This window comes from Rhineura floridana, chromosome 12, assembly GCF_030035675.1.
Source record: "Rhineura floridana isolate rRhiFlo1 chromosome 12, rRhiFlo1.hap2, whole genome shotgun sequence".
Taxonomy (NCBI): domain Eukaryota; kingdom Metazoa; phylum Chordata; class Lepidosauria; order Squamata; family Rhineuridae; genus Rhineura; species Rhineura floridana.
Window position 1 is genome coordinate 29,217,043 of NC_084491.1, and position 24,998 is coordinate 29,242,040.

At 43.5% G+C, this 24,998-nt stretch overlaps 1 protein-coding gene across 4 annotated transcripts in view; it reads right to left on the reverse strand.

Moving 5' to 3' along the window:
* The window catches only part of KIRREL3 (kirre like nephrin family adhesion molecule 3), a 973,594-nt gene that overhangs the window by 74,457 nt on the left and 874,139 nt on the right, over positions 1 to 24,998 (reverse strand). For all 4 annotated transcript variants that reach the window (XM_061592926.1, XM_061592928.1, XM_061592927.1 and 1 more), the window contains one exon: positions 18,505 to 18,631. In XM_061592926.1, the coding sequence (XP_061448910.1) occupies positions 18,505 to 18,631 (127 nt within the window). The remainder of the gene's footprint in view (positions 1 to 18,504; positions 18,632 to 24,998) is intronic.

Genomic DNA, 24,998 nt, shown 5'->3' on the forward strand with positions numbered 1-24,998 from the left:
CTGAAACATCAGCTTCTCCCATCCCAGGAGCAAATAGGCTGGGAGCTGCTCCTAAAGGAATGAGAAAGGAAAAGCCAGGAAGGAAATCATTTCAGGGGAACAGTAAAACCGCTGGAAACATAATTGCTGTTTATTAGTTCCCTTCATTAAAATAGATTTGCATTTCTGTGAGCGGCTGTGAATGGAAAACAATGTGTTTCCAACCCACGCTGCAGGCATGTGCGTGTGCCGTAACTGGGATGGCAAAGGCGGTTTGCTTGCTGGCATGAGGAATGAAGCCATGGGACGTATGCAAGGGGCACGCTGTATCGTGTGTCTCTCCATGCCCCCAGCTTTCTTCAGTCTAATGTTTCACTCTCAAATGAGTGGGAAACAGACCCGGCTGACAGCCTAACATCCCTGTGTGCCTAATACATTTTGAAAAAGGATGGACTGATACACAGGCAGATGCAACTAGGAACTACTAAGGAAAACACTGGTGTTGGGTGCTTCGTTCATAATAAGAAACATGGGCGATGGAGCAAGGGTGGAATGAAAGGAGAAGCTGGTGCGTAGCACACCCTCCTTGGCGCTTAAATTAGGATTATGCCCTGCTCCTTAATCTCAAATGTCTGGGGGCTGTTGCAGTATGTAAAATGAGGTTGGGCAAGCACTCTGCATGAAGCTATAGGAGCTCTCTCTCCCTCTCTCTCTCTCTCTCTCTCTCACACACACACACACACACACAGATTTGAGGGCTAAGCATTGGCAACATAAGCACATGGCTCAAACTGAAACCCTGTTTTCCTTCCAGAATCAGGGAGAGAGCATTCCGTGCCAAACAAGTTGCCAGCCACCCCTCACTACTAGTCCTGACAGTGGTGGCTGGTGCCCATTGGGATTGGTAGGGCAGAAGGCAGGGAGGCCCACAGTAGGTGGAGTCAGAGCCAATGACAGGCTGAGCCAATTAATTTGAGTTTTGTCTCCATTCTCCTCTCTGCTGAGTTCTACAAAGGCAACTCTGAGACTGAGAAGGAAGAAGCTGACAGCCAGGTCCATTTCCCACTCAGCTTAGCATGAAACATTTGTGTAGAACATTGTATATACATGGACTGGATGTACATAAGTAGGCCAGCCAGTGGCAGGGGGGCTAGCTGAGAGTATTGTGGTTGGTGGGGCAGTGCCCTAGTGGTCCTAATGGACCTGTCTTCACTGATTCCATCCTGACCTATACCTTTCTCCCTGATGTGTGTGTTTGTTTTTGCGGCAAGAGTGCCTCACATCTTTGCTCAGTCCTAAAGAAACAGGCTATCTTTGGGGTGTACTGCCAGGGGCCTGTTTAGAGTGAGAGAGAAGCCTCCCTGCCCCACAAGCCAGTGTGGTATAGTGGTTAGAGTGTTGGACTAGGACTTGGGAGACCAGGGTTCGAATCCTTACTGAGCCATGAAGCTCACTGGGTGACCTTGGGCCAGTCCCTGTCTCTCAGCCTAACAGGACTGTTGTGAGGATGTAATGGAAAGGGGGAGAGCCACGTGCACCACTTGGAGTTCCTTGGAGGAAAGGTGGTATATAAATGTAATTAAGAACAATTAAAAAAGGAAAAGATAAATTAAAAAGACAAGCCAGCAGGATGGATGCCTAGGATCTGCTGGGAGGAAGGGCAGGATATAAATCAAATTATAAATAAATAAATAAATAGGATGGAATATCTCTCCCTTCTCTTATGAAGGTTTACATCTGTACTAGCTACTCCTTCTCTCCCTTTCTGTATTTGAGTCTATTAGGAAAAAGGTGTTGAACAGGTATTGCCTTCTGGACTTTGGGCTCCATGCAGACATTGGGAGCAAAAGTTTTCTTTTTTCTAAAAGGCAAACCTGCCTGGTATCACCAACCTCCTGTCCTCCAAACTGCATTGTTACCCCATGATAGTAAGCAGATAAGAAGAGCCCTGTTGGATCAGGGCAGTGGTCCATCTAGTCCAGCATTCTGTTCTCACAGTGGTCAACCAGATAACTATGGGAAGCTCAGAAGCAGATGAGTGTAACAGCCCTCTTTTGCAGTTCCCCAGCAACTGGCATTCAGAGGCATACTGGAGGAGGTAATGAAGCCATCATAACTAGTAGCTCTGGCTAGACTTATCCTCCATGAATTTGTCTAACTTTGTTTTAAAGCTATCCAAGTTGGTGGCCATCTCTTCCGCTTGTGGTAGTGAATTCCATAGTTTAACTATGCACGGGATTGAAGGAGCACCTCATTTTGTCTGTCCTAAATCTCCCAATGTTCAGTTTCATCGGATGACCCCAGGTTCTAGTAAGATGCAAAAGGGAAACATCTTCACCCGGAAGGTCCTGTTTCCTACTTAATTACCCTGGGATATCTTCAGTCTCTTGATTCTTTAACACATGAATCAGACTGAACTGAGTGCAATAAGTTAGTCATCTCTGGCAAGGTCAGGAGCTGTTGGCCGATCAGAGGCAGCTAATGTGGTACCCTCCAGATGTTGTAGACTACAACTCCCATCATCCCTGACTATTGGCCATGTTGGCTGGGGCTGATGGCGGCTGTAGTCCAACAGCATTTGGAGGGCATTGTGTTGGCCAACCCTGATGTAAAAATTGTTATCTACGGTGGATGGTGTTTACAATTCCAAATCATGGTAACTTCAGTTATTACTGTTAACATTCACATCATAATTAAAAGAAAGATTCAATCCCACCACTCCCTGCTAACAAAGTAGACTTTAAATAGCACCAAAACAAATGGATTTGAGATAATTATATTGCTCTAGAAGTTCAGCATTTGAGGCTGAATGTGACTGAAGAATGATATTTGAAGAATGATTCACCACGATAGCTGAATATGACTGAAGAATTTTTTTGAAAAAATGAACAACACAGAAATATGTGTGAGTGAGGTAACCAACATTTTACAATCCCAGACAGGAGTCCAAGTCCCCAACAGGCAGAACTGGCTAACAAAGGCTGCCAATGTCCCTGCTTGGCAATTAGGCGCTGGGCAATAGCATAGCATAGTAGAGTTGGAAGGGGCCTATAAGGCCATCAAGTTCAACCCTCTGGTCAATGCAGGAATCCAAATCAAAGCATTCCTGACAGATGGCTGTCCAGCTACCTTTTCAATGCCTCCAGTGTCAGAGAGCCCACTACCTCTCAAGGTAATTGGTTCCATTGTCATATGGCTCTAACAGTTAGGAAGTTTTTCCTGATGTCCAGTTGAAATCTGGCCTCCTGCAACTTGAGCCCATTATTCCGTGTCCTGCTCTCTGGGACGATCGAGAAGAGATCTCGGCCCTCCTCTGTGTGACAACCTTTCATGTACTTGAAGAATGCTAGCATATCTCCCCTCAGTCTTCTCTTCTCCAGGCTAAACATGCCCAGTTCTTTCAGTCTCTCCTCATAGGGCTTTGTTTCCAGTCCCCTGATCATCTTTGTTGCCCTCCTCTGAACCCGTTCCAGTTTGGCAGTTTGGCAATAGGCAGTCTACATGCAGCTGAGGCCTTTAGAAAGTGTTGCTATGGATATAAGTGATCGGTTGCAATAATTTTTCGAGCTCCTGTGTGGATAGTGTCATTATATCGTTTAGTCACTAGGTGGCACTGATCTTAGTTCAATCTGGGTGGAAACAAAAGTTTCTTGTTTAAAAGAGAAACACAAAAAGTTCTTGTCTATCTTCCTGACTGGTGTGCCCTTTAAGCCTTCCATGACAGCTTCAGTATCAATTTATTTGCGCAACCCAGAGGCTCAAACAAAATGAAAGGGAAATTTCTTATTTCAGCGTCTTTCTGGAATAAAAGGAAGGCCGAAAACCTCCAGAGAGGATGGCCACTTGAGTGACAAAAATCTTTTTCTTTGAAGCAACTGCTAGCATCTTGGGGAAGAACATTTCTTTTATTCAGTTTCTGTCATGCACACAAAAAGAGGCCATATCTGCACTGTACGTTTAAAACAGTATCACACCACTTTGGAACAGTCATGGCTTCCCCCAAAGAATCCTGGGAAATGTAGTTTGATAAGGGTGCTGAGAGTTGTCAGGAGACCTCTGTTCTCCTTACAGAGTTATAATTCCCAGAGTAGTTTAATAATCAATCACTCTTCCCAAGGAACTCTGGGAAATGTAGCTCTGTGAGGGGAATATGGATCTCCTAACAACTCTCAGCACTCTTAACAAGCTACACTTCCCAGATTCTTTTGGGGAAGCCATGACTGTTGAAAGTTGTATGATACTGCTTTAAATGTATCGAGCGGATGGGGCTTGACTGGAAGAACTGGGCATGTTTAGCCTTGAGAAGAGAAGACTGAGGGGATGTATGGTAACACTCTTGTACTTGAAAGATTGTCACACAGAGGAGGGCCGGGATCTCTTCTCAATCATCCCAGAGTGCAGGACATAGAATAATGGGCTCAAGTTACAGGAAGCCAGATTTTGACTGAACATCAGAAAAAACTTCCTAGCCCTGGGACTTCCGGGAAGGGTGACTTAGCCTGTGCCTGCTTTTGAGACGGGCTCCTGCCTCAAAAGAAGCTTATTCAGATATATCAGTCAGTTTTTTCTTTTTTTTTGACTGATTAAACTTCTCCCGGGTAGGGAGAAACGAAGAGATTAACCTCAAAGCCTATTTTTGTTGGGACGACCAGATCTCATTAATTTATGGGACGAGGTCCAGCCGACGAAGGTGGGACGGATTTTCAACAGCAAGCTCTATCTGATAAAGCGAACGTTCACCTTATCTTCTAAGAGAGAACGCACTAACAGGCAAGCACCCTTCTTTCTATATTTTTCTTTTACTTGACTTAAATTGTTGCTGTTTAAAAGAGATTTGCCAGATTGATCGGTTTTTGACATCTCACTGGGGAGCCATAACTTCTCTCTGCTACGCACTAATTAATAGCTTATCTCTGTTTTTGTTGCAAAAAGCTGTCCTGGATCTGCATTCTAAAGATATACACAGAAGAGGGATTTCTATTCCAGATTTTTATTTTGAAGAATATTATATTGTCTGAGACTACTCTCTTTTTGGTCTATTTTATTTTGACGAATCTGTTTCTTGACGACCGCCATTAATTGTTTCGATCCTGGGAACTGCATTTTGTTTACTTAAGTATGGAGAGATAAGGCTGTCTGCTCTGTTTATACTGTGATGTCACCAAGTTTGGAGTATTAACCCAATTGTTGCTGAAATAAGAAGTGGTTTTCCTATATTTTTCTTTTAAAATGGCAATTAAGAAAGTGGCTGAGAATCTGGAAATAACTATGTTTCAGAAAATAATGGATGAGATTGAGATAACGAAACAAAACCTGCGACAGGGTTGTAAGGAGCTGAAAATTGAATTGAGTAAAATGACGCAGGAGATTAAAGATATAGGGGTCCCTGTGAGAGAGGTGACCCTGGAAGGGGTCCCTGTGAGAGAGGAGACCCCGGAGATTGGAACAAACGTGGAACAGGAAAAAGATTTGGAGTCTATGGACTTTAGAAATAAAATCTATTGTTTGGAGACACAGGAGATTAAAGACATAGGGGTCCTTGTGAGAGAGGAGACCCTGGAGACTGGAACAGGGGTCCCTGTGAGAGAGGAGACCCTGGAGACTGGAACAGGGGTCCCTGTGAGAGAGGAGACCCCGGAGATTGGAACAAACGTGGAACAGGAAAAAGATTTGGAGTCTATGGACTTTAGAAATAAAATCTATTGTTTGGAACTCAATGTTATCTCTGAAGAAATTAATGAAGATTCTAGAGATAAAGTTATCAATGGCATGGATAATCTTCTGGACTGGAATGATGTGATGGAGCCCAATATAGAGAAAATCTATGGAATTAACTGCAGCCATGTGACAATGGAAAAACTTTCAAGAGATGACCCAGTGTATTTTGAAAAAAAGAACAGAGATATGATTTTACAGCAGTATTTCAGCAACCTATTCAGAATGGATGGCAAGAAAATATTTGGGATAGAGGTAATTCCCATCAGACTCTTACTATATGACTATGGCTTTGACAGCAAGATTATTATGGAATACTGATAATGGAAGATTGGATACTGAAATTACTGGACTTAACAAGACTACTGAAGATGGAAGATGGAAAATGGAACTAATAGGGATAATAGAACAATGGCTACTGAAATTACTGAACCTAACAGATTCTGATGTGATGGATTAATTGAAATGTTTATTTTGACTATGGTTATGACAATAAGATTATCATAATTAGTAATGAGATGGATTAATCGATATGCTTATCTGGAAAAAAAAAATTGATAGATATATTTCTTAAAGAATTGAAACCTCTCTTTGACTTTTTGTGGAAAGAATAAAGTAATGTTTATGAGATTTGATGATTAAGTAAGATAACTATTGGAGGAAAGTGATTTTATAATATGACTTAAGAGACAGGATTGCTATATATTATAGACTTTTAACTGATCTGATCCTTGACAAATGGGAAGTCAATATTTTACTCTTTATTTTTTATTTTTATTTTTATTTTTTTTTTATTTTTTTGTTTAACTATTTTTGATTTTGTTTTTTGTCTTTGAATGTTTTATGATTTCGTCTTGTATGTTTTATGAAAATTTGAATAAAAATTATTGAAAAAAAAAAAAAGAAAAAAAAAGAAAAAACTTCCTAGCCCTTAGAGTGGTACAACAATGGAACTAATTACCTAGCGAGGTGGTGGACTCTCCAGTGCTGGAGGCATTCAAGAGGCAGCTGGACAGCCACCTTTTGGGTATGCTTTAAGTTGGATTCCTGCATTGAGCAAGGTGTTGGACTCGATGGCCTTATAGGGCCCTTCCAACTCTACTATTCTTTGAGTCTATGATCCACCATTTTGAGATCTAACTGTCATGTAAATTCCATCTGCTGAGGGTTTTCAGAGGTTGCAGCCACTGTATAACATTGGCACCCAAACATTTCACACAGCTTAATCGCCTTTTAATTGGTACTAGTTTATCCTGAAAACCACCCATCTCCTATAGCTTTGCCCATACTATACAATACGGGGAGCGGGGAAGCTTTGGCCTTCCAGATGTTGCAGAACTACAGCTGCCATCATTTCTGGCCATTCGCCATGCTTGCTGGAGCTGATGGGAGCTGTAGTTCAGAAACATCTGGACAGCCCAACTCCTTCCATCTCTGCTATAACAAATGTTTAAAGCTTGTTTCAACCCAGGTTTTCTAAAGGTGTCCTATTTCTGATCTTCCAACAAATAACAGGAAAATGGATAGATCTTCCAAGATGGTTATCTATGAGACATTAAGCGAAACAGCAGTGTAATACATTATGGGGATGTAACGGGTTGCAAGCTCTCTAATGGTGAGTACCAAATATTATCACCAGATGAAGGGTGCTTTCAGACCGTTGCCATTTTTGAGTGGGATTTGATCACATACTGGTCAGGTTGTACAATTACAGTTGATTGGGAGGTCTTGTGCAACAAACTCACTTCCTCGAAAGATCAGACCTTCTTGCGATAAGTGGCAGAAAAATGCACTGGAAAGTGTGGGATAACTCTGTCTTAACACAACATCATCTAACCCTCCACAAACAAATCGGGATGAACGCTCAATAAACAAATCATCCAGAAGCAGCCCTGTAACCAGCCTTCCTTTTTAGGTGGGGCAGCCACATTTCTAGGTGGGGTATTGGAGAGTAGACACACGTAGCGCCAGCCAATTCCCCACCCCCTAGTGGAGATGCTGAGGGCCAGGCCAGGGGAATGGAAAGGCAGTGACCTGCCCTGTCACTCCTCCTCCATCCAGAGAGTGTGTCAACTTACATGAGTGAAGTTTAAACTGTTGAATTGTCTCACCTTTTTTGGAAAAATCCCCAGAAATACCAGACTCAAAAACTTGACTTTGCCTTTAGCTACAGTCCCCTTTCACCTGTGATCTGTCCCTGTATTCTGATTCTGCATGAACTGAACGACTTTGGTAATGACAGTAAACTCCTGAGCTTTAGGTATGCTGCATTAGGTATCTCAGTTCCAGATTCAACCGGGAAAACAAACTTGTCTATACTACAAGTTTTGGGAAGGGCAGAAAGGAAAATAAACACTTTAGGGTATGTTTCTCAACTCCTCCTTGTGAGTCCTGGTCTTGTTCCTGGCCTTCCTTCTTGTTGAACAATCAAGGGAAAACTTTTTAACTGGAGACTATATAAAGAACTAAGTAATTGGAAACTAATTGTGGAAAGCAATTGATTTTTTTTTTTACTGGTTGCTGGGTTGATTTTTCTTTTCAGAAACCCTGAAAAGCACCTACTGGGCCTGAGTTACAGTCTAGGTGGCCAGCCTGCCAGCTAGCTAACTGTAGTGTACACAGGAATATTTCTATTCCTCTGGGGCTGTTTTCATTCTTTGCCATAAAGTACTCAAGAAAAAGCAAAAAAATAGCCATTATGATTGTGATAATAGTGTGTGCTTTAAAAGAGTAAAGGTTAACTTAGGGTAGCCATTTTTTCAGATCACTTTAAGTTATCTCTTTATTTCACCCTTTAGCAATAAGCACCCAGTCCTGCTTTATTCATAAGAAGTGTAAAATAAACAAAATCTTACTTCTTACTGTAGGCAAACAAATATCCTTCTTTATTGCTGGCTTGGTAGACAGTACAACTGAAACCGAAACTAAAAAGCAGAGCAAAGGAAAGTCCAAGGGGTACAGTCTAATTCTAGTCCATAATGCAACGTTCTAATATTTAACTCTCCAAGGGTCATGTTTAGGGTTGCCAGGTCAGAAGCATCCCAAACCCTGAGATTTCAGGGGCAGGCCCTAGTGATGTCATGGGGGTGGGCCCTAGTGATGTCATGGTGGGTGGCACCTAATGATGCCATTAAGCATGATACATTAAGCATCAACCACAGCTGCTTGGAGCATACCACTCAAACAAAAAAAATTCTCTGATTGGAAATGTAGAAATCTTAGCTAAATTAGGGTGTTTCTAGATCCAGCTTAAGTGACGGGATCATTCCTTCTCATCTGCTTAGAGAGCTTGGGTAAGGAAATTTAATCTAGTCTACTCGCTTTTGGCAAGAAGGTTTAAACGCCGTCAGGCCAGGCCAGTCAGCATAAAGCCACTGTAGGAAGAAGGGAGCCTATTGCCATGGAGATGTTAGATGGGAGCACTCAGGAGTAAAGATGGATGCCCTTGAAGGATGCAATTCTAAACACACTTACTAAGGGACTAAGCCGCATAGAACTCAACACGACTTATTTCTGAGTATATATTGTTCGGATTGTGCTGTTGGTAATGCTTGACTAGGGATCCTCTGCAACAATATCCATATGAAAACAGGGCTGGCAACCCCTGCCTGGAATGCCCTGCCTGCCTTTTAACATGGCTGCTCCAAACTTCTTTACAGACTTGACCCTTCACTGCAGAGAAAGGTTTGAGAAATGAGTAAGACTTAAGAAGATTCTCTACCCTTTCCTGCCTACTCTGTGGGCTCCTATAAATTCACTGACAGCCAACCCAATTCCAATGATTAATAACCGACAAAGAGATAACACACATGGTTTGGTCTACCTTCACAGGCAGTAGAATGGGAACAACAGCAATTGAAGCCACACTTCCCAATATGTGAATTATCTTACCACTATTGGGTAAGAAAGAAACCATCATGCAAACAACAAGGTGCATTATCAGTGCTTTTAAGGGGGTTGAGCTGAGTTCATGGAACCACTGTTGTTGCTTCTATGGATGTAAGGGAGTAAGGTCAGAGGTAAATGAAATGCAAATAGAAAAAGGGAAACAAAAGACAGTGATGGTTTCCTAAATGCAATACCATACCAATGACAACAAGATACCTATGAGTAAGGCAGAAAACTCAGTATCACACAACCAGTCAGGGTTTCTAACCAAAACTAAAAATATCCTGGCAGCCAGTTAGCCAAGGTCACAGAAATCCCCATGCAGCACAACCTGACCCAGTGGTTGAAGTTAGTGCAGAATGCTGCAGCATGATTGCTGATATGAGTGAGACCCTGTCAGCACATCACACCTCTGCTCTGAAATCTGCACTAGATGACAATTTGCTACCAGGCCAAGTTCAAGGTGTGCTTTCCATGTTACGGGTTCCACATAGTACTTGTTCTGCTCATGTAAGAAATTGATCCTTTAATATGGCAGTACCTATGCTTTGGAACTCCCTGCCTTTTTACATTAGGCAGGTCCCTTAATTGTACTCATTTTTGGCACTTGCTAAAAACATTTTTGTTTAGGAAAGCCTACCCAGGCATGTAGAAGCTATTATGTTTTTTATTTCTGTTTTAACTCATTGTTGATTTTATTATTTTGAATGTTTTTAAATACTTGTCTATAACTGTTTTTACCAATACTTTTATTGTTTTAATTCCTTCTATAAATCATTTTGAGGTTTTTTACAATAAAGCAGTATATAAATGTTGTAAATAAAATAAATCAATAAGTTTTGGAGACACTGTGGCCCTTGCATCACTTTCCTTTTTTGTGCTGAGTCAGGCCATTTGGTACCATCTAGCTCAGTACTGATGGCATCGACTACCATTGGCTCTCAGGATTCCAGGCAATAGTCTCTTCCAGAGACTGAATTTTGGACCTTTGCATGCAAAGCATGTGCCCTACCACTAAGCTACAACCCTATTTAAAAACATATCTTTAAAAATTGTTCTTTCCAATCCACTAATGAATGCACAGCATACCTAGGGCAGATCCACACCATACATTTAAAGCATATTCAACATACATTTGAAGCACATGAATCTCACTACAGAATCCTGGAAAGTTTGTTTGTTAAGGGTAGTGGGAACTATAACTGTGAGGGGGAAACTACATTTCCCAGGATTCTTTAGGAGAAGTCATGTGCTTTACATGTGAGTTGGATATGTTTTAAATGTATTGTGTGTATCTGCATTACTTCATAAACTTTGCTTACGTATAAATCATTTTAATTAAATTTTAAAATGGAAATCAGCTACAAAGTTTACTAGGTGACCATGGGCTACACACCATCTCTCAACCTAATTTGCCCCCCAGGGTGAAAACAATGGAGGGGGACCATTACCACTCCAAGGAAGAAGGGCACACTTAAAATGTAGAGGAAATAATCATTTGTAAATTTACATTGACAACCATATGTGTTCAAAAATTAGTTGAAAGATAAAAAGTGTAATATACCATTTTTGCAAGTAATTTAAAAAACCCTGCATGTACACTTTTTATGCCTACCAAGATCCTGCTGTGATCTTCTGTTGTAGTGCAATCCTATGCATGTTTACTCAGAAGCAAGTCCCAATTCTGTACACAGAAAGTACTTTTTATGCTGCTGAAAGCCATATGTTTACCAAATTCCTGTTGTGAGACAAGCAGGAAAAGGAAACTGTTCTCAGAACCTGAAAGGTGGTTTAGCTATTGCTATTGTCAATCACAACCCTGACTTCACTTATTGGCTAAAAACCTAGGAGGGCAGGGATTAGAGCAGTCGGTACAAACAGAAGTTGCGGGGGGGGAGGCCTGACATTTTGATTTATATCTTTTGAACCAGACCACCTAGAAACTTATTTTTTTAAAAAAATGAAAGCTAAGAGTCTGGAGATTAAGGTGAGTCACCCGGAGATCCAGACAGGGCCCCCCAAAAGCTCCGGGTGAAAACTGGACACCTCATACAGGCTGTTTTTTTCAGGATCACTTAAATAATTATAGGGCGATTGTAATAAAAAAAAACACCCCATGCTCATGCAGAGAAAGTCTTGAGTGAGCAGTCTTTTTGGGGCTCTTCCAGATAAGGCTTTTGTTGTGCACTTGACCTGCCTTATTCACTGTTTTTTTTTCTCCAGAGGGTCCTATTCTTAAATTGCTCCTGTTGTTAAAACAAGCTATCATTCTCTAAATGGAGGTTGTCATTATTTGTCATATCACAAATTAAAAAGATAATTTCCCCCCAAATATCCTAAGAGCTCTTAGGAGCTTGGCTCGGGCCAATGGCCCCGTTTAGTCCAGCATCCTGTTCTCACAGTGGCCAAGGAGATGCCTGCGGGAAGGCCATCACAAGCAGGACCTGAGCATAAGAGCACTCTCCTCTCCTGTGATTCCCAGCAACTGGCATTCAGAGGCATATGCCTCAGATTCTGGAGGTGAAACATAGCCATCCTCACTAGTAGATAGTGATAGCCTTATCCTCCATGGATTTGTCTAAACCCCTTTTACAGCTGTCCAAGTTGGTGGCCACTGTATCTTGTGGCAGTGAGCTTCATAGTTTATACACTGTGTGAAGAAGTACTTCCTTTTTTCTGTCCTTAGTCTTCCATTGGATGGCCTTGGGTTCTGGTATTTTGAGAGAGGGAGAAAACTCAGGGGCGTTCAGACATTATGCTCAATATGAGTAGGTTATGGGAGCCAACCACATTTTCCCGCTCCTCCTGCACCTTCATGTTTAGAAAATGTCAGAACTGTACTACAGTCTCTACCCAACTCAAAACTGAGCCCAGAAGGCTTTCAGGGGAAGGGGTTAGGTCCTTCCTTCTGGACCTAAAATGAAGGGCCATAGCTCAGTGGCAGAGTGTCTGCCTTGTATACAGAAGGTCCCAGGTTCAATCCCTCTCACCTCCAGGTAGGACTGGGAGAGACTCCTGCCTGAAACCCTGGAGAGCCATTGCCAGTCAATGTAGACAATACTGAGTTTGGAGCCCATCCATACGACTGTATAATCTGCAATGTTACAGCTTTGTGTCCTCATTAATTCACCATCATCCATATGACATTGCAAGCCAGTACGGATTTTCGCGTTCACAAATCCACATTAGAAATACCACCAAAACACCGATAAGCTTTTCTAAACCCATCATCAATTGCATTAACATCCGTGGGCTCAGGAGCAATGCTGTGGACTTTCCTGCAATAGGCGGTCCACGGGCATTCCTCCATCACATGCCAAGCCCCTAGTCTCCTTCCCATCCAATAGCACATCCACAAACCTGCCCATGCTTGGGAATTAAAAAAAGATATACGTTTCCATGGTCTTCTGAAAAAGCACACAAAAAGCAAACGACTGTGTTGGACCAATCACTGAAATGTGGTGGACTTAGGGGAGCAGCCAATGCTAAAGCAAAAAAAAAAAAAAAAAAGCCCACAAGTATGGACACTTGATAACTGGGTTTTCACAATAATCCAAACAGGACATGTATGGATCTTGAGGCCACCAACCGAATATGGAAAATGAGGATTTTGCGGTTAGGTAAAGATGGGCCCTTGATGGTCTGACTAAGGCAGCTTCCTGTGTTCAGAAGAAACACCTCTTTGTGGCCAATAGTAAGCTGATTTTGTGGTGTATGACTTATGAGTGAATCGTCCTGCTTTCTGCCTTTACTGCAAGTCTGTTAGGCAGCATCTGGTTATCACAGAACTGGCTTGCTTGAAAAGGGGATGCTAGGATCTGGGCATTTGAGATAAAAAGGACGTGCTGTGGGCTGCACCAACAAGATGTTGTGAAGCAAAGTCTTCAAATTAACTAGCTCTCTGCTGCCAATTGACAGAGACAAAAGACTAATAGAGGCCCTCATGCATCTGGGAATATGGCCGGAGTCATGAGACTGCAGCAGAAAGAATCCCCAGGGGCTGAAGCATCTCTTCTTTGATGAGATAAAGAAATATCCAGCCTGTTGGAAATGGAAGTGGCTTAAAAATAAAATTAAGGCCATAGCTTGGGTAGGATCTTTGCAGATAAAACTAACATCATTTCTGCCGGACGGAGCCTTGCTTCTGCGCTACAAGAGCAACTCCCAGCCCCAAGGCACTAACCTGGTTTGCTTGGTGGTACAATCACAGTTCCTTTTGTTAACACCATTGTCTGGTGTTTGGATAAAAAACAGGGAAAGAAGGATTCTTGATAGAGGGGCTGCTTGACAAGATTACCTCCAGCAAATTGGTTTGTGCTATATCTTCCGTTCCAGGCAATCGGCCATTTATCCTTATTATTACATTGGTGAGGGCCTGGTGCCTGATAACATCACCTCTGCACAATTGGCACGCATTGAGGCTTCTCTCTCCCCCCCTCCCCTTCCCCCTTATCAGGGTAGGTGGAAGCCAGAATAGAATAGTTTTCTTATAAGATGCCATGATTTATTTTATTTCCATCCAGGGAGAGGATTTCCTACATGCAGAGGAATGGATGATCCTAATTGATGTGGATGATAGCTCCAGATTAAGTGCCCCCTGCCTGTTGCAGAAAGGGGGAAAGAACGCAAAACAAATAACACTCAGGAATTGTCTAAGGGCTCTGCCAGATGACCTGTTCATGGGGCATTCATCATGAACGGCTTGCACAAAGTTTATGTGGAGCTTACGCAGCATCCGGTCTTTACTGAGCATTCATTCTGGGTTGTTTGTGGGGAGGTTATACACCCATGATCATTCATCCTGAACTCATCCTGATTTGCTTGTGCGATGGTTATATGTGTTTCTGTTAACCATACATTTGGCCCACACTTTTCAATGCATTCCCCCATCACTTTCCTAATTGGAAAAAGTCAATTTAAAAAGGGGGAGGGGGAAAGTAGATTTCTTGTATCAGGATGATAGAGCACTTTAATCAATTTTTCATGGCAAAGCCCTAAAATTCTGGTATGAACATAAAGAAATGCCTGCTGGATCAGGCCAGTGGCCCATCTAATCCAGCATCCTGTTCTCACAATGGCCAATCAGATGCTCACAGGAAGCCCACAAGCAGGACCTGAGTGCAACAAAACTCTTCCGTCTGCTGGGGAGAAATACCAGCGACTGGTATTCAGAAGCATGCCACCTCTGACTATGGAAGCAGAGCATAGCCATCATGGTTAGTAGTCAGTGGCAGTCTTTTCCTCATGAATTTGTCTAATCCTCTTTTAAAGCCATCTACATTGGCGGCCGTCACTGCCTCTTGTGGGGGTTAATTCCACAATTTAACTATTGGCAGTGTGAAGAAGTATTTGAATCCCTCTCACAAAATACTGATGGTCTGGAGGTGGATAGGGATGAATTTTCGATTCAGTTCGCATTTCAAGCTGAATCTATCAAATCTGCACTTTCTGAAACAACAAAACACAGCCATCCTTTGAAATTTGCACTTATTCAAATTTTGTGATGCATTTTGCCAACCAAACAATGTTTCCAAAATTCATCTATTATGGGAAATGTAAATGTACTGCCTTCAAGTCAATTCCGACTTATGGCGACCCTATGAATAGGGTTTTCATGAGGCTGAGGGGCAGTGACTGGCCCAAGGTCACCCAGTGAGCTTCATGGCTATGTGGGGATTCGAACCCTGGTCTCCCAGGTAGTAGGTCCAACACCTTAACCACTACACCACACTGGCTCTATTAGGGGAAGTGTTCATAAAATAAATATAGGAATGCAAGTAACCATCAAGAATGTGTTACATGATGAGAAACAGCTTGTAAAAATGTGTACATTAGTTAAAACTGCCTGTGCATTTATTAGGAGAAATTCACACTAAAATGCTGGAGAATTTTTATGAGGATTTTGCAGAAGTGTGGAGAAGTGAATTTAAGACTGGAAAAATGAGAAACAGAGAACCCAAATTGATAGATCTTTCCATCCGTAACCTACGACCAAGGGTTTTTCTCAAACAAGCAGTGGAGGGTAGATGAAGATTGTGATCCATTAGTGGACCACTGACAAGTGGAGGCATGGGGAAGCTTTCTCAGCCTGAGGGCCACATTCCTTGGTGGGCAACTTTCCAGGGGCCTCATGCCAGTGGGCCCAGAGACGAAAAGTAGGTACAGCCGGAGGCAAAAAAATGGAAGTAGCAATTGATGTGATTCTTTCTGCAGGACGCTATAGCCGTGCACATGCCCATATACCTCCATATACCTTTCCATTCTCCATTCAGGCAAGAACATTATTACAATTCAAGGCACATTCTTGTTGTTATATGCCTGCAAGTTGATTATGACTTATGGCGACCCCATGAATCTTTTTTGGATGTATTCATAGGGTTTTCATGGTAAAAGGTATTCAGAGGTGGTGTACCATTGCCTTCCTCTAAGCCTATGGCACCCGGTATTCCCAGGCAGTCTCCCATCCAAGTGCTAACCAGGCCTGACCCTGCTTAGCTTCCAAGATCGGGCGTGTTTAGGGTAGGATGGCAGTAGTCAAGGCACATTCTAGCTAGGCAAAAAAAAAAAAGTTTAAGGAGGGTCCAGAGCCGGGCTGGTGAGGGGTATGACCTGGAGAGGGTGTGTGGCCTGGGGAAAGTCCCAAGGGCCAGTCAGAGAGGCCTGGAGGGCCACATATGGTCCCTGGGCCTGAGGTTCCCCACTCCTGACCGAGTGCCAATGGGTATCTGGGAATTTTAAATTCAGTTCTCTCAATTTCTGCAGCAATTTCCATTTTTTTTAAAAAAAATCCTCATAAAAATTCTCCAGCATTTTAGTATGAATTTCTAATAAATACTTTTTTGTATGCAGTCTTGTCAAATGTACACATTTCTGCAAGCAATTTTTCTCATCATATAATGCATTTGTGTATGTTATTTTCACTAATATAGTCATTTCTATGTACACGTTCCCCTAATATATGCATTTTTGTAAACATTCTTTGGTTGGAGAACTAGATTGCTACATGTTGAAAATTACGCATTTCGAAGGATGGCTGCGTTTTTGTTCTCCTGTCGTTTCGGAAGGTGTGAATTTGATAGACAGGTTTTCAAAAGTGAACTGACTCAATTTTTTCCTCCATCCCTGTGACAGCCCTGAAAACTCAAGGAGCCAAGGCAAATTATTCTCCAAACATCCCTCCTCTCATTTGCTCCCTTGTCAGTTTCCATTATGTAGCAAGCATGATCAAAACCCAGTTTGTCTTCCGGGGGGTGCAGCTCATCATTCCGTCTTGCTGGCTTAAAACGGGGCTTCAGTAATTTACTCCTTTTACTATGAAAGTCCAGCAGGAGTATGTGTGTGTGTATGTGCAGCCAGGCCCATTGTTTTTATCAAATGTATTGCCTTGTTTTCTGTAAGCTATTTGAATTGTAATTAAACTGCAGCAGCCAACAGGGAAAGGGGGTGTGCTGAGAGGAAGGCAAAGGAGTGGTTCCCCCCCCCCAATGGCCCTGCTGGGTTGCCCATGGCTTCTCTCTTCAGAGTTATCTGCATTTCAAATTAAACTGTGCAAATGTCCAACAAATGAATTTTGAGCAGAGCTGCTTGAGGCCTGCATACAGGGGGAGGGTGGCTTCAAAATTAGCTACATACTATAGCCAGCATGGATGTTTTGCATTCTACAATGTTCAATTGAAAACAGCCCCATGCCATTCTAATGCTTCCCATAAGCTCAGTTCAAAACAAAACCTTACAGAACTTATAGTCCTGAACTCAGAAACGCTCGCTTAACAACCCTGTAAATTTTCATGGCGATACACAAAACAGTCAGAGAGAATCAAGAGTTCAAAGTGTAACAAGAGAGAGAGAACCCCCCTCCTCCTCCCTCCTATCCCCTCCCTCTTGACCCTTCCGTCCCCCTCCCTTTGCCCCTCCCTCCCCCTCCCGTATCCCAATCCCCTCCTCCTCCTTCCCAGCAACTGGTTTTCAGAGGCCTTCTGCCTCCAACAGTGGAGGTAGACCATGGCCATCTTGGAGACACAACATAGCCAACCCTCTTGCTGAGGAAGGACCATAGCTCAGTAGCAGAGCACCTGCTTTGCACGCAGAAGGTCCCAGGTTCAATCCCTGACATCTCCATGTAGGGCTGGGAGAGACTCCTGCCTGAAACCCTGGAGAGATGCTGCCAGTCAGTGTAGACAATACTGAGCTAATTGGACCAATAGCCTGATTTTGTATAAGGCAATGTCCTATGTTCCAGTGATTCTCCCCTGCAAATGTCCACAGGCCACCCCTTTTTTAAGCCCTCGCAACTCGAAAAGGTGTTAGAAAAATGCAATAGTGTAGTGGCAAATTCAGAAGTGCTGGGTCTCTTCATAATGGCCAAAGTACACCCCCTCACAGCCTGACCGTGGCTGACTTACCTCCTTTGAGTGGCCAATTAGCAGGAAAACACAAGGAAGCAAGTTAGAAGACTCTTCTTAGTGGCTAACACATTCCCCTTTCATGCTAACTGGCTCATAGGATGGTGGAGACATAGGGGCCTGCTGGGACCTGGCTGCCAAAAAGGTAAGGGATCTAAGACACCACCACCACCCCCCGAGATCCTGCACAACTACACTCCTGGTCAAATGAATGGGAACACATCAGGACACTCCCTAATTGAGGTTAAGAGGCACTGTCTTAGATATGCGCCAAAACAGAGTGATTGGGGGACTCATCCCAGGAAGAGGCAGAAATATGGGGAAATGTTTTGCTTTTGAGACAATCACCACTTTCCTGGATGCAACGCCTTCCTATGGCTACAGGAAATAAATTTGAAACCACAAGGATGTAATCCAACGTAACGTTAGTTTTTGGTCCAATACCTGCACTTCTGGAAATTGTTACTGGGAAAGGAATGATGAAGGTGCAAGAACCGTAAGGATAGTTTAAGCTAAGTACCATTGACAGTCAGAGATACTTCCCGTTCTCCTGCACCCACGCGTGGAACCACAGCTCGGCACACGTATTTCCCAGCATCCTCTTGGCGCACGTTCTTTAGTGTTAATGTGTTCTCATTGCTCAGGACCTGAAAAAGAAGAAAGAGAGTTTGCTCCACGTATCAGATCTCCACTGAGTTGCTGATGAGGATGCCCACCCGTCTCTCATGACTTGGACAAAGTGAAGTGCCCCACAGGTATGAAGCTGCCTTATACTGAGTCTGGTGCCCTTCACCTGTCTCTCCAGTCTTCCCAAATCTGGTGCCCTTCAGATTTTGCTGTACTCTAGCTCTGATCAGTCCAGCTAGCAAGGCCACTAGTCAGGGATGATGGGACTTGTAGTCCAACATCTGGAGGACACCAGGATAAGAAAGCCTGATCTTGTTCAGTAATGTCTACTCTGATGGCTGTAACTCTTCTGGGTTTTGGACAGCCTCACCTGGAGATGCCAATCATCTTCTGCACCCAGTACATATACTTTGCTCTACTACTAAGCAATGGCCCCATCCACAAAGGTTGATTAACAAGTGGGATATCTGGTTGGCCGCTGTGAGAACAGGATGGGCCACTGTCCTGATCCAGCAGGCACTTCTTATGTTTTTAACCAAAGGTTCCTCTCCACTTGCAGCTTAGAAGCCCAGCCGCACAACCAGTCAACTTTAGAAGAGACCAAGCCAAACCATGGTTGTTAATAAGTTGATTTGGGCATATTAAAAAGAACAGCAAACACTAGATGATATGTTTAAACTGGATTATTTTTGACAATGGGCTGATCCACACTATGCATTTAAAGCACATTCAACACACCTTTGAAGCACATGAATCCCACCACAGAATCATGGGAAGTGTAGTTTGTTAAGGGTGGTGGAAACTATAATTGTGAGGGGAAAACTACACTTCCCAGGATTTTTTGGGGGGAAGTAATGTGCTTTAAATGCATGTTGGATGTGCTTTAAATGTATTGTGTTGATCTGCATAACATTGCTTTGTTACTCTTCTTGATAACTAGGCTCTGTCTGCCGTTGGCTGAATTACTGTCCCCTCTTTTCTGTCCCCATCCACTGCTGCCAGGAGAGGTGCAAGCCAATTAATGTCAGTGTATATACCTTTCCTAGATAGACTAGCAAGACTGTGGGTTAACTGGAGCTCACAATTCACAAAATTTTCCATGCCTTCTTTGGAAAATATTACCTTCCCACCCCACAACTTGATGACTGCATGACCCCCAAAAGCACTGCACATAATGTACAGTAAAAACCCAATAGCCAATGATGCTTAATTGCAACCACCATTATACGACACCCCCACTCCTTCCGCACTGCAATTGCAATGAATGAACTGCTACATGCAGGAAAAACCTGGTTTTCCTAGGTACAAAGTATGATGTATCCAGTACATGGAAACTACAGTATTGTTTACAAAAGATGCACAGTCTTCATGAATGATCCTCTTAATGCCCATTGGCTAAAAAGTCCCCTACCAAACTGCTGTCTGCCTGCATCACCCTTGGTTTTGGTAACATTGCTAGGGGAAGCCACCCAGACACACTTCAGCGCTTCCGGTTTGCTGCTTGCCAGCCTGTTCAGGCCTTCAACTAAGGAAACTGTGCATCAGCTTAGCCTCCTCTCTGGGCTACAAACTTGACCCTAGTTTGCCTCATTTGTTTCCGTGTACCTGGAGCCCTTCCAGTCACTGGGGCTTGACCTTCCTAGCACTCAGAACTGGACTCCTGACAGCTGTTTCCATGTGCTTTCCTCTTATATGGCTATCACAATGAAGACTGGATGTGTGAACCAGGCATCAGGCTTTTCTATTTGGGTAAAGAGTGAATGGTTAGGAATAGCTAAGGATCTATCTATCTATCTATCTATCTATCTATCTATCTATCTATCTATCTATCTATCTATCTATCTATCTATCTATCTATCTATCTATCTATCTATCTATCTATCTATCTATCTATCTATCTATCTATCTATCTATCTATCTATCTATCTATCTATCTATCTATCTATCTAATCACATAGCACATAGTTGCTCCCACATGAAGCAGTGATGGCCACCAACTTGGATGGATTGAAAAGAGGATTAGACAAATTCATGGAGGAAAAGGCTATCAATGGCTACTAGCCATCATGGCTATGCTCTGCCTCCATAGGCGGAGGCAGGGTGCTCCAGGAGGGGATTTGTATTGTACTGATTTGCAGGGGAGAATCTGTGGGCAGGGAGCACTACACCCATACCCCACCCACTGCTCTCCCCCTGCAACTCACTCAAATCTGCCCCCCCCAGATGCAACAAACATGGTCTGGAAACCTGTTTTGGGAAGGGGAATTTGCACAATGGGGGGCAGTAGGCAAAGGTGAGGCATCTCTCCATGTGTCCCCTGAAAACTGCACTCCCTGTGACTTTGAGATGGAGAACTGGTGCACCAGGTTCCCATACCCATGGTGATGTGAAGCTCATCATGAATGTATCTAAACCATCCTACAGCATCTGTGGCTTTCACATTCCATTTTCCTGTGGATCTTCAGAAAAGGTATTGCTTTGGAGACCACACCCACACCATTCAAGTGTAACATGGAAAACAGCCCTGAGTCACATACACTTAAGTGGGAGATGGACACTCTGGCATTTGCTTACTCTGCAGAACAGGTGCTACCTTGGCTGAGGTTGTGTTGGCTCTCTGCTGGAATCCACACTGCCAGAAACACAGCCCTACTACCCACATCAGTGCAATCAACAGCTTTATTAAAACTTCCTAAGTGCTGAAGTAGGGAACTTTAATGCAAGCCAGTCAGCAAAAAACCAAGCTCCTGTGGTATTTAGAAATATGATGAGTCTAAAACAAATATGGCCTTTAAGAGTCAACTCTTTCTAATTGCCTGCAGAAGCAGCTGAAGCTTGATGGCAAATTTTCCACCTATACAACAAGAGCTGTCAGGATCTGTCTGCAGCTACAGCAGACAGACAGTAACTTCCAGTGTTGGGATTTGCATACTGGGTGATGCTATTATTTCACCTTTCTGCATGGGGCAAAGCGGAGGCATGTGTCATCCTTACCCTCCAGAAATGTGGATGGTGTCCCTATGGGCCTGCTTCCTTTTGCCTTTCTGGCATTGCTATGTAAACACAATCCAGCACCTTAGTTACTGGCCTGGTCAAGTGTCTGATCTTGCAGCCAATTCCTCTGCCCATTCTGGGACTTTACACTGATGCTTAGCAATCAGGTCCCCGGATCAATCACCAGCATCTCTAGGTAGGGCAGGGAATGTCCCCTGCCTGAAATCCTGGACAGCCTCTGCCAGATAGAGTGTAGACAATACTGAGCTAGATGGACTCACACTCTGACTCTGTGGTCCCTTCTCATGATGTTCTGCCCTCAGCAGGTGAATGGGGAATAAGATTGATGAGTGCAGAGGCTTTAAGTGGGGGCCTGTCTGTTACAGGGAGGACCAAGAGAGCATGAGAAGAAAACTGAGATGCTCCACCTTGAGAGGAATGGAGCTGGCTCAGGATAAGGAATAGGGAGCAGGGTTGTCCTCAAAGAACAGAGCAAGGACTGAAGCATGGATGCACCAATTCAGCATGTGAGCGCAGGTGGGCTTGTTGCTCTCACAGTTATTTCACCTTCCCCTGGCAGAAGTGGATCAGCACCAATGTATTTTATTTCCATGTAGACCTTGGTAATCTTGTCTAGAGCTATGTGGGCCTTGGAGTTGCACAGTGCAGCCATTTGTCCGCTAGAGGGAGCTAAAGGAAAGGTGAAGAAGACTGCATGGCTCCTTTTCCAAGGCAAGTCATTTGTAACTCATCCTGATGCCTGGAAAGGCACACTTCTCACTTGATCTGCCCAAGGCCAAGAAAGAGATCCTGAAAAGGATGGCTCAGATCACAAGAGAAAGAAATGAGATAAGGGCTGCAAAGAGGGGTGGCAATTCCCTTTGCCCAAAAAATACTGAAAAAGAACATGAAAAAAATGTACGACAAAATAAGCAGAAAAGAGCATCCAGGAAAAAAGCTTTTTATTTTTTCACAGGGAGGAGACCTTGGCTCAGTGGGAGCACATAAGCTTTGCATGCAAGAGGTCCTTGGTGTGTCTGTCTAAAGTACAAGTGGGCAACTTGTGGCCCATGGATTGCATGTGGCTCAAGCTGTCACCGCTGCCAAATTCTTCTCCCTGCTCCTTCGAGCCAGTGCACCATCCTGTCCGTGTAAATCACACTTCTAACCCACCAAACAGCTGATTGTGATGGGAAGATAGTCTACAGCAAAGGTTAACCATGAGTGTGTTGTGTATGTGTGAATGCACCTACCCATCCCCAGCTCTGACTCTGCCCGCTGGCATATGTGGCCTCTGACTGCTCACCCACTGCAGGGACAAAAAACCAACAACGTTACCCATTCCTGAGTTCAAGGATCAGGTACTAGGTGATGGAAGAGACCTTGGAAAGCTGCTGCCAGTCAGGGCAGACAAGACTAGGCTAGGCTAGATGGATCAATGGTCTGACTCTGCAGGAGGCAATTTCATATATTTTGAATGAACTGAAGCCCTTGCGAGGCATTAGTTTCCTCTCTCTGCATACAATGGTTGTGAGGATGGTGAGCGGCAGGCTCACCCCTGCTGCCCAACTATTAAAATGTGTTTCTACACTCTGGGTCCATACATGTAGTGACAGGAGTTCATGTGTTTGAGAAACCTGTGTTTTTCAGCGTTCCCAGACATGTGGAGTTCTGCCCACATGGGGAGGACACACGCTGCAAAGATGCATTTCAGAGGCTTCCTGCCACCCTCATGTTCAGTGTGTGCGCACAGAAGAGCCCTAATATTGAAAAGGGCAGGGATGTAATGCTCTGGAGGTGATCTGAAGAACAGCTACAGTATAACAGTTCTTCAAAGGCTAGGCAACACTACCAAAGATGCCTAGGACCTGGAATCTTAGGAGACACAGCCAACTTGTTAGACAAAATAGATCGCTCTCCATGGTGCCAAGTGTGGAGGTGCGCTATGAAGTCAGTTGTTGAGTGGGCCTCACCTTGCAGGCATTAGGCTCAGCCACAAGAAGTTCTTCTTTGGTTATTAATTTCAAAAGGGGTTCATCTTTTTTTACTGAATCAGTAATATATATGTCCAGGGATTGAAACACAGGTGTGGAGAGAGACTGAAAGTGGCATCCAATGGGTGCTTACTCATGATATTCAGTGGAGGGTTATTTCCAGGTAAGTGTACATAAGACTATAGCATCCCTCCTCCCATGAGTCCTAGTAAAGAGGAGGGAATGGATGGGGAATGCAAGATTTGGAGAAACTGAAAGGAAGGAAGAACGCATGAAAGCCCCTCTTCAGTGCCCTGAAACAGTTGTGGCTTGTATTGGAAGCCTGCTTCTAGTTTTGTTCCTATAAAGTAAGTTTGATATTATTATCCACAGACACACAAATCAGTTCTGAATCAAGCTGTCCATGGCACAACATGTGTATCTATCTCTACATTCCACTTTGGGATTCCTACATACTCAGATGAAGGCTGAAGAATGGATAGTCCTGACTGAAGTATGTATCTGAAGATAATTCGGGCATTGTCAACAAGAGATTTAGCGCTCATAAGAACAGGAAGCTCAGTGCAACCTTATGAGTCCCCAAGGAATACTTCTTAATATTTATCTGTATTGGTTTGTACTCCTTGCATTGTACCCATATTGTTCACCACTTTCTCAATAATTTGGTAGCTCCCAGATATTGTTGCAGATGCATTTTTTTTTTTTGCTTACAGCTGCACTGAATCACAGGTAGTGACGTCTTTTAGCTGCGTAAACAGTCATTCTTGTACACGCTTATTGTGCTTGAGGTATTACACACTGCATCATGGGACTGAAATCAACATGAACATAGGAGTTTCCTTGTTAGATGCTGTTTTATGGTCTGTTTGGCCATTCATGTTTAGCTGAGAATGTAGATGAAGTAGCAGCATCATACTTTATGCTCCCTTGCACCCCAAATTAGCACATATAATTCTTCTAAGGAGTAATGGGAGTTTCACTTGCTCTAATTACTCAGAGCACTTGCACCATAACTAGGCATTATGAGGCATGCATGTTCCCCTGGCAACAATGACTGTTAAAAATTAACTTCACCCCAATCCTGTGAGGTAGGCTAGGTGAAGAGATAGTGACTGACCTAACGTGAGCTTCGCTAGCTGCCATATACAAAGGTGAGGAAATTTGCAATGCAATAACATCACATCATGTGTTTGGAAGAGGCAATAAGGAGACTCAGGGCTGCCACATGTGCGCCTTAACATCTAGTTCTCAGGCTTATTGGTTAGACCAGCCTTTCCCAACCAGTGTGCCTCCAGATGTTGTTGGACCACAATTCCCATCAGCCTCAGCCAGCATTGCCAATGGTCAGGAAAGATGGGAATTGTGGTCCAACAACATCTGGAGGCACACTGGGTGGGAA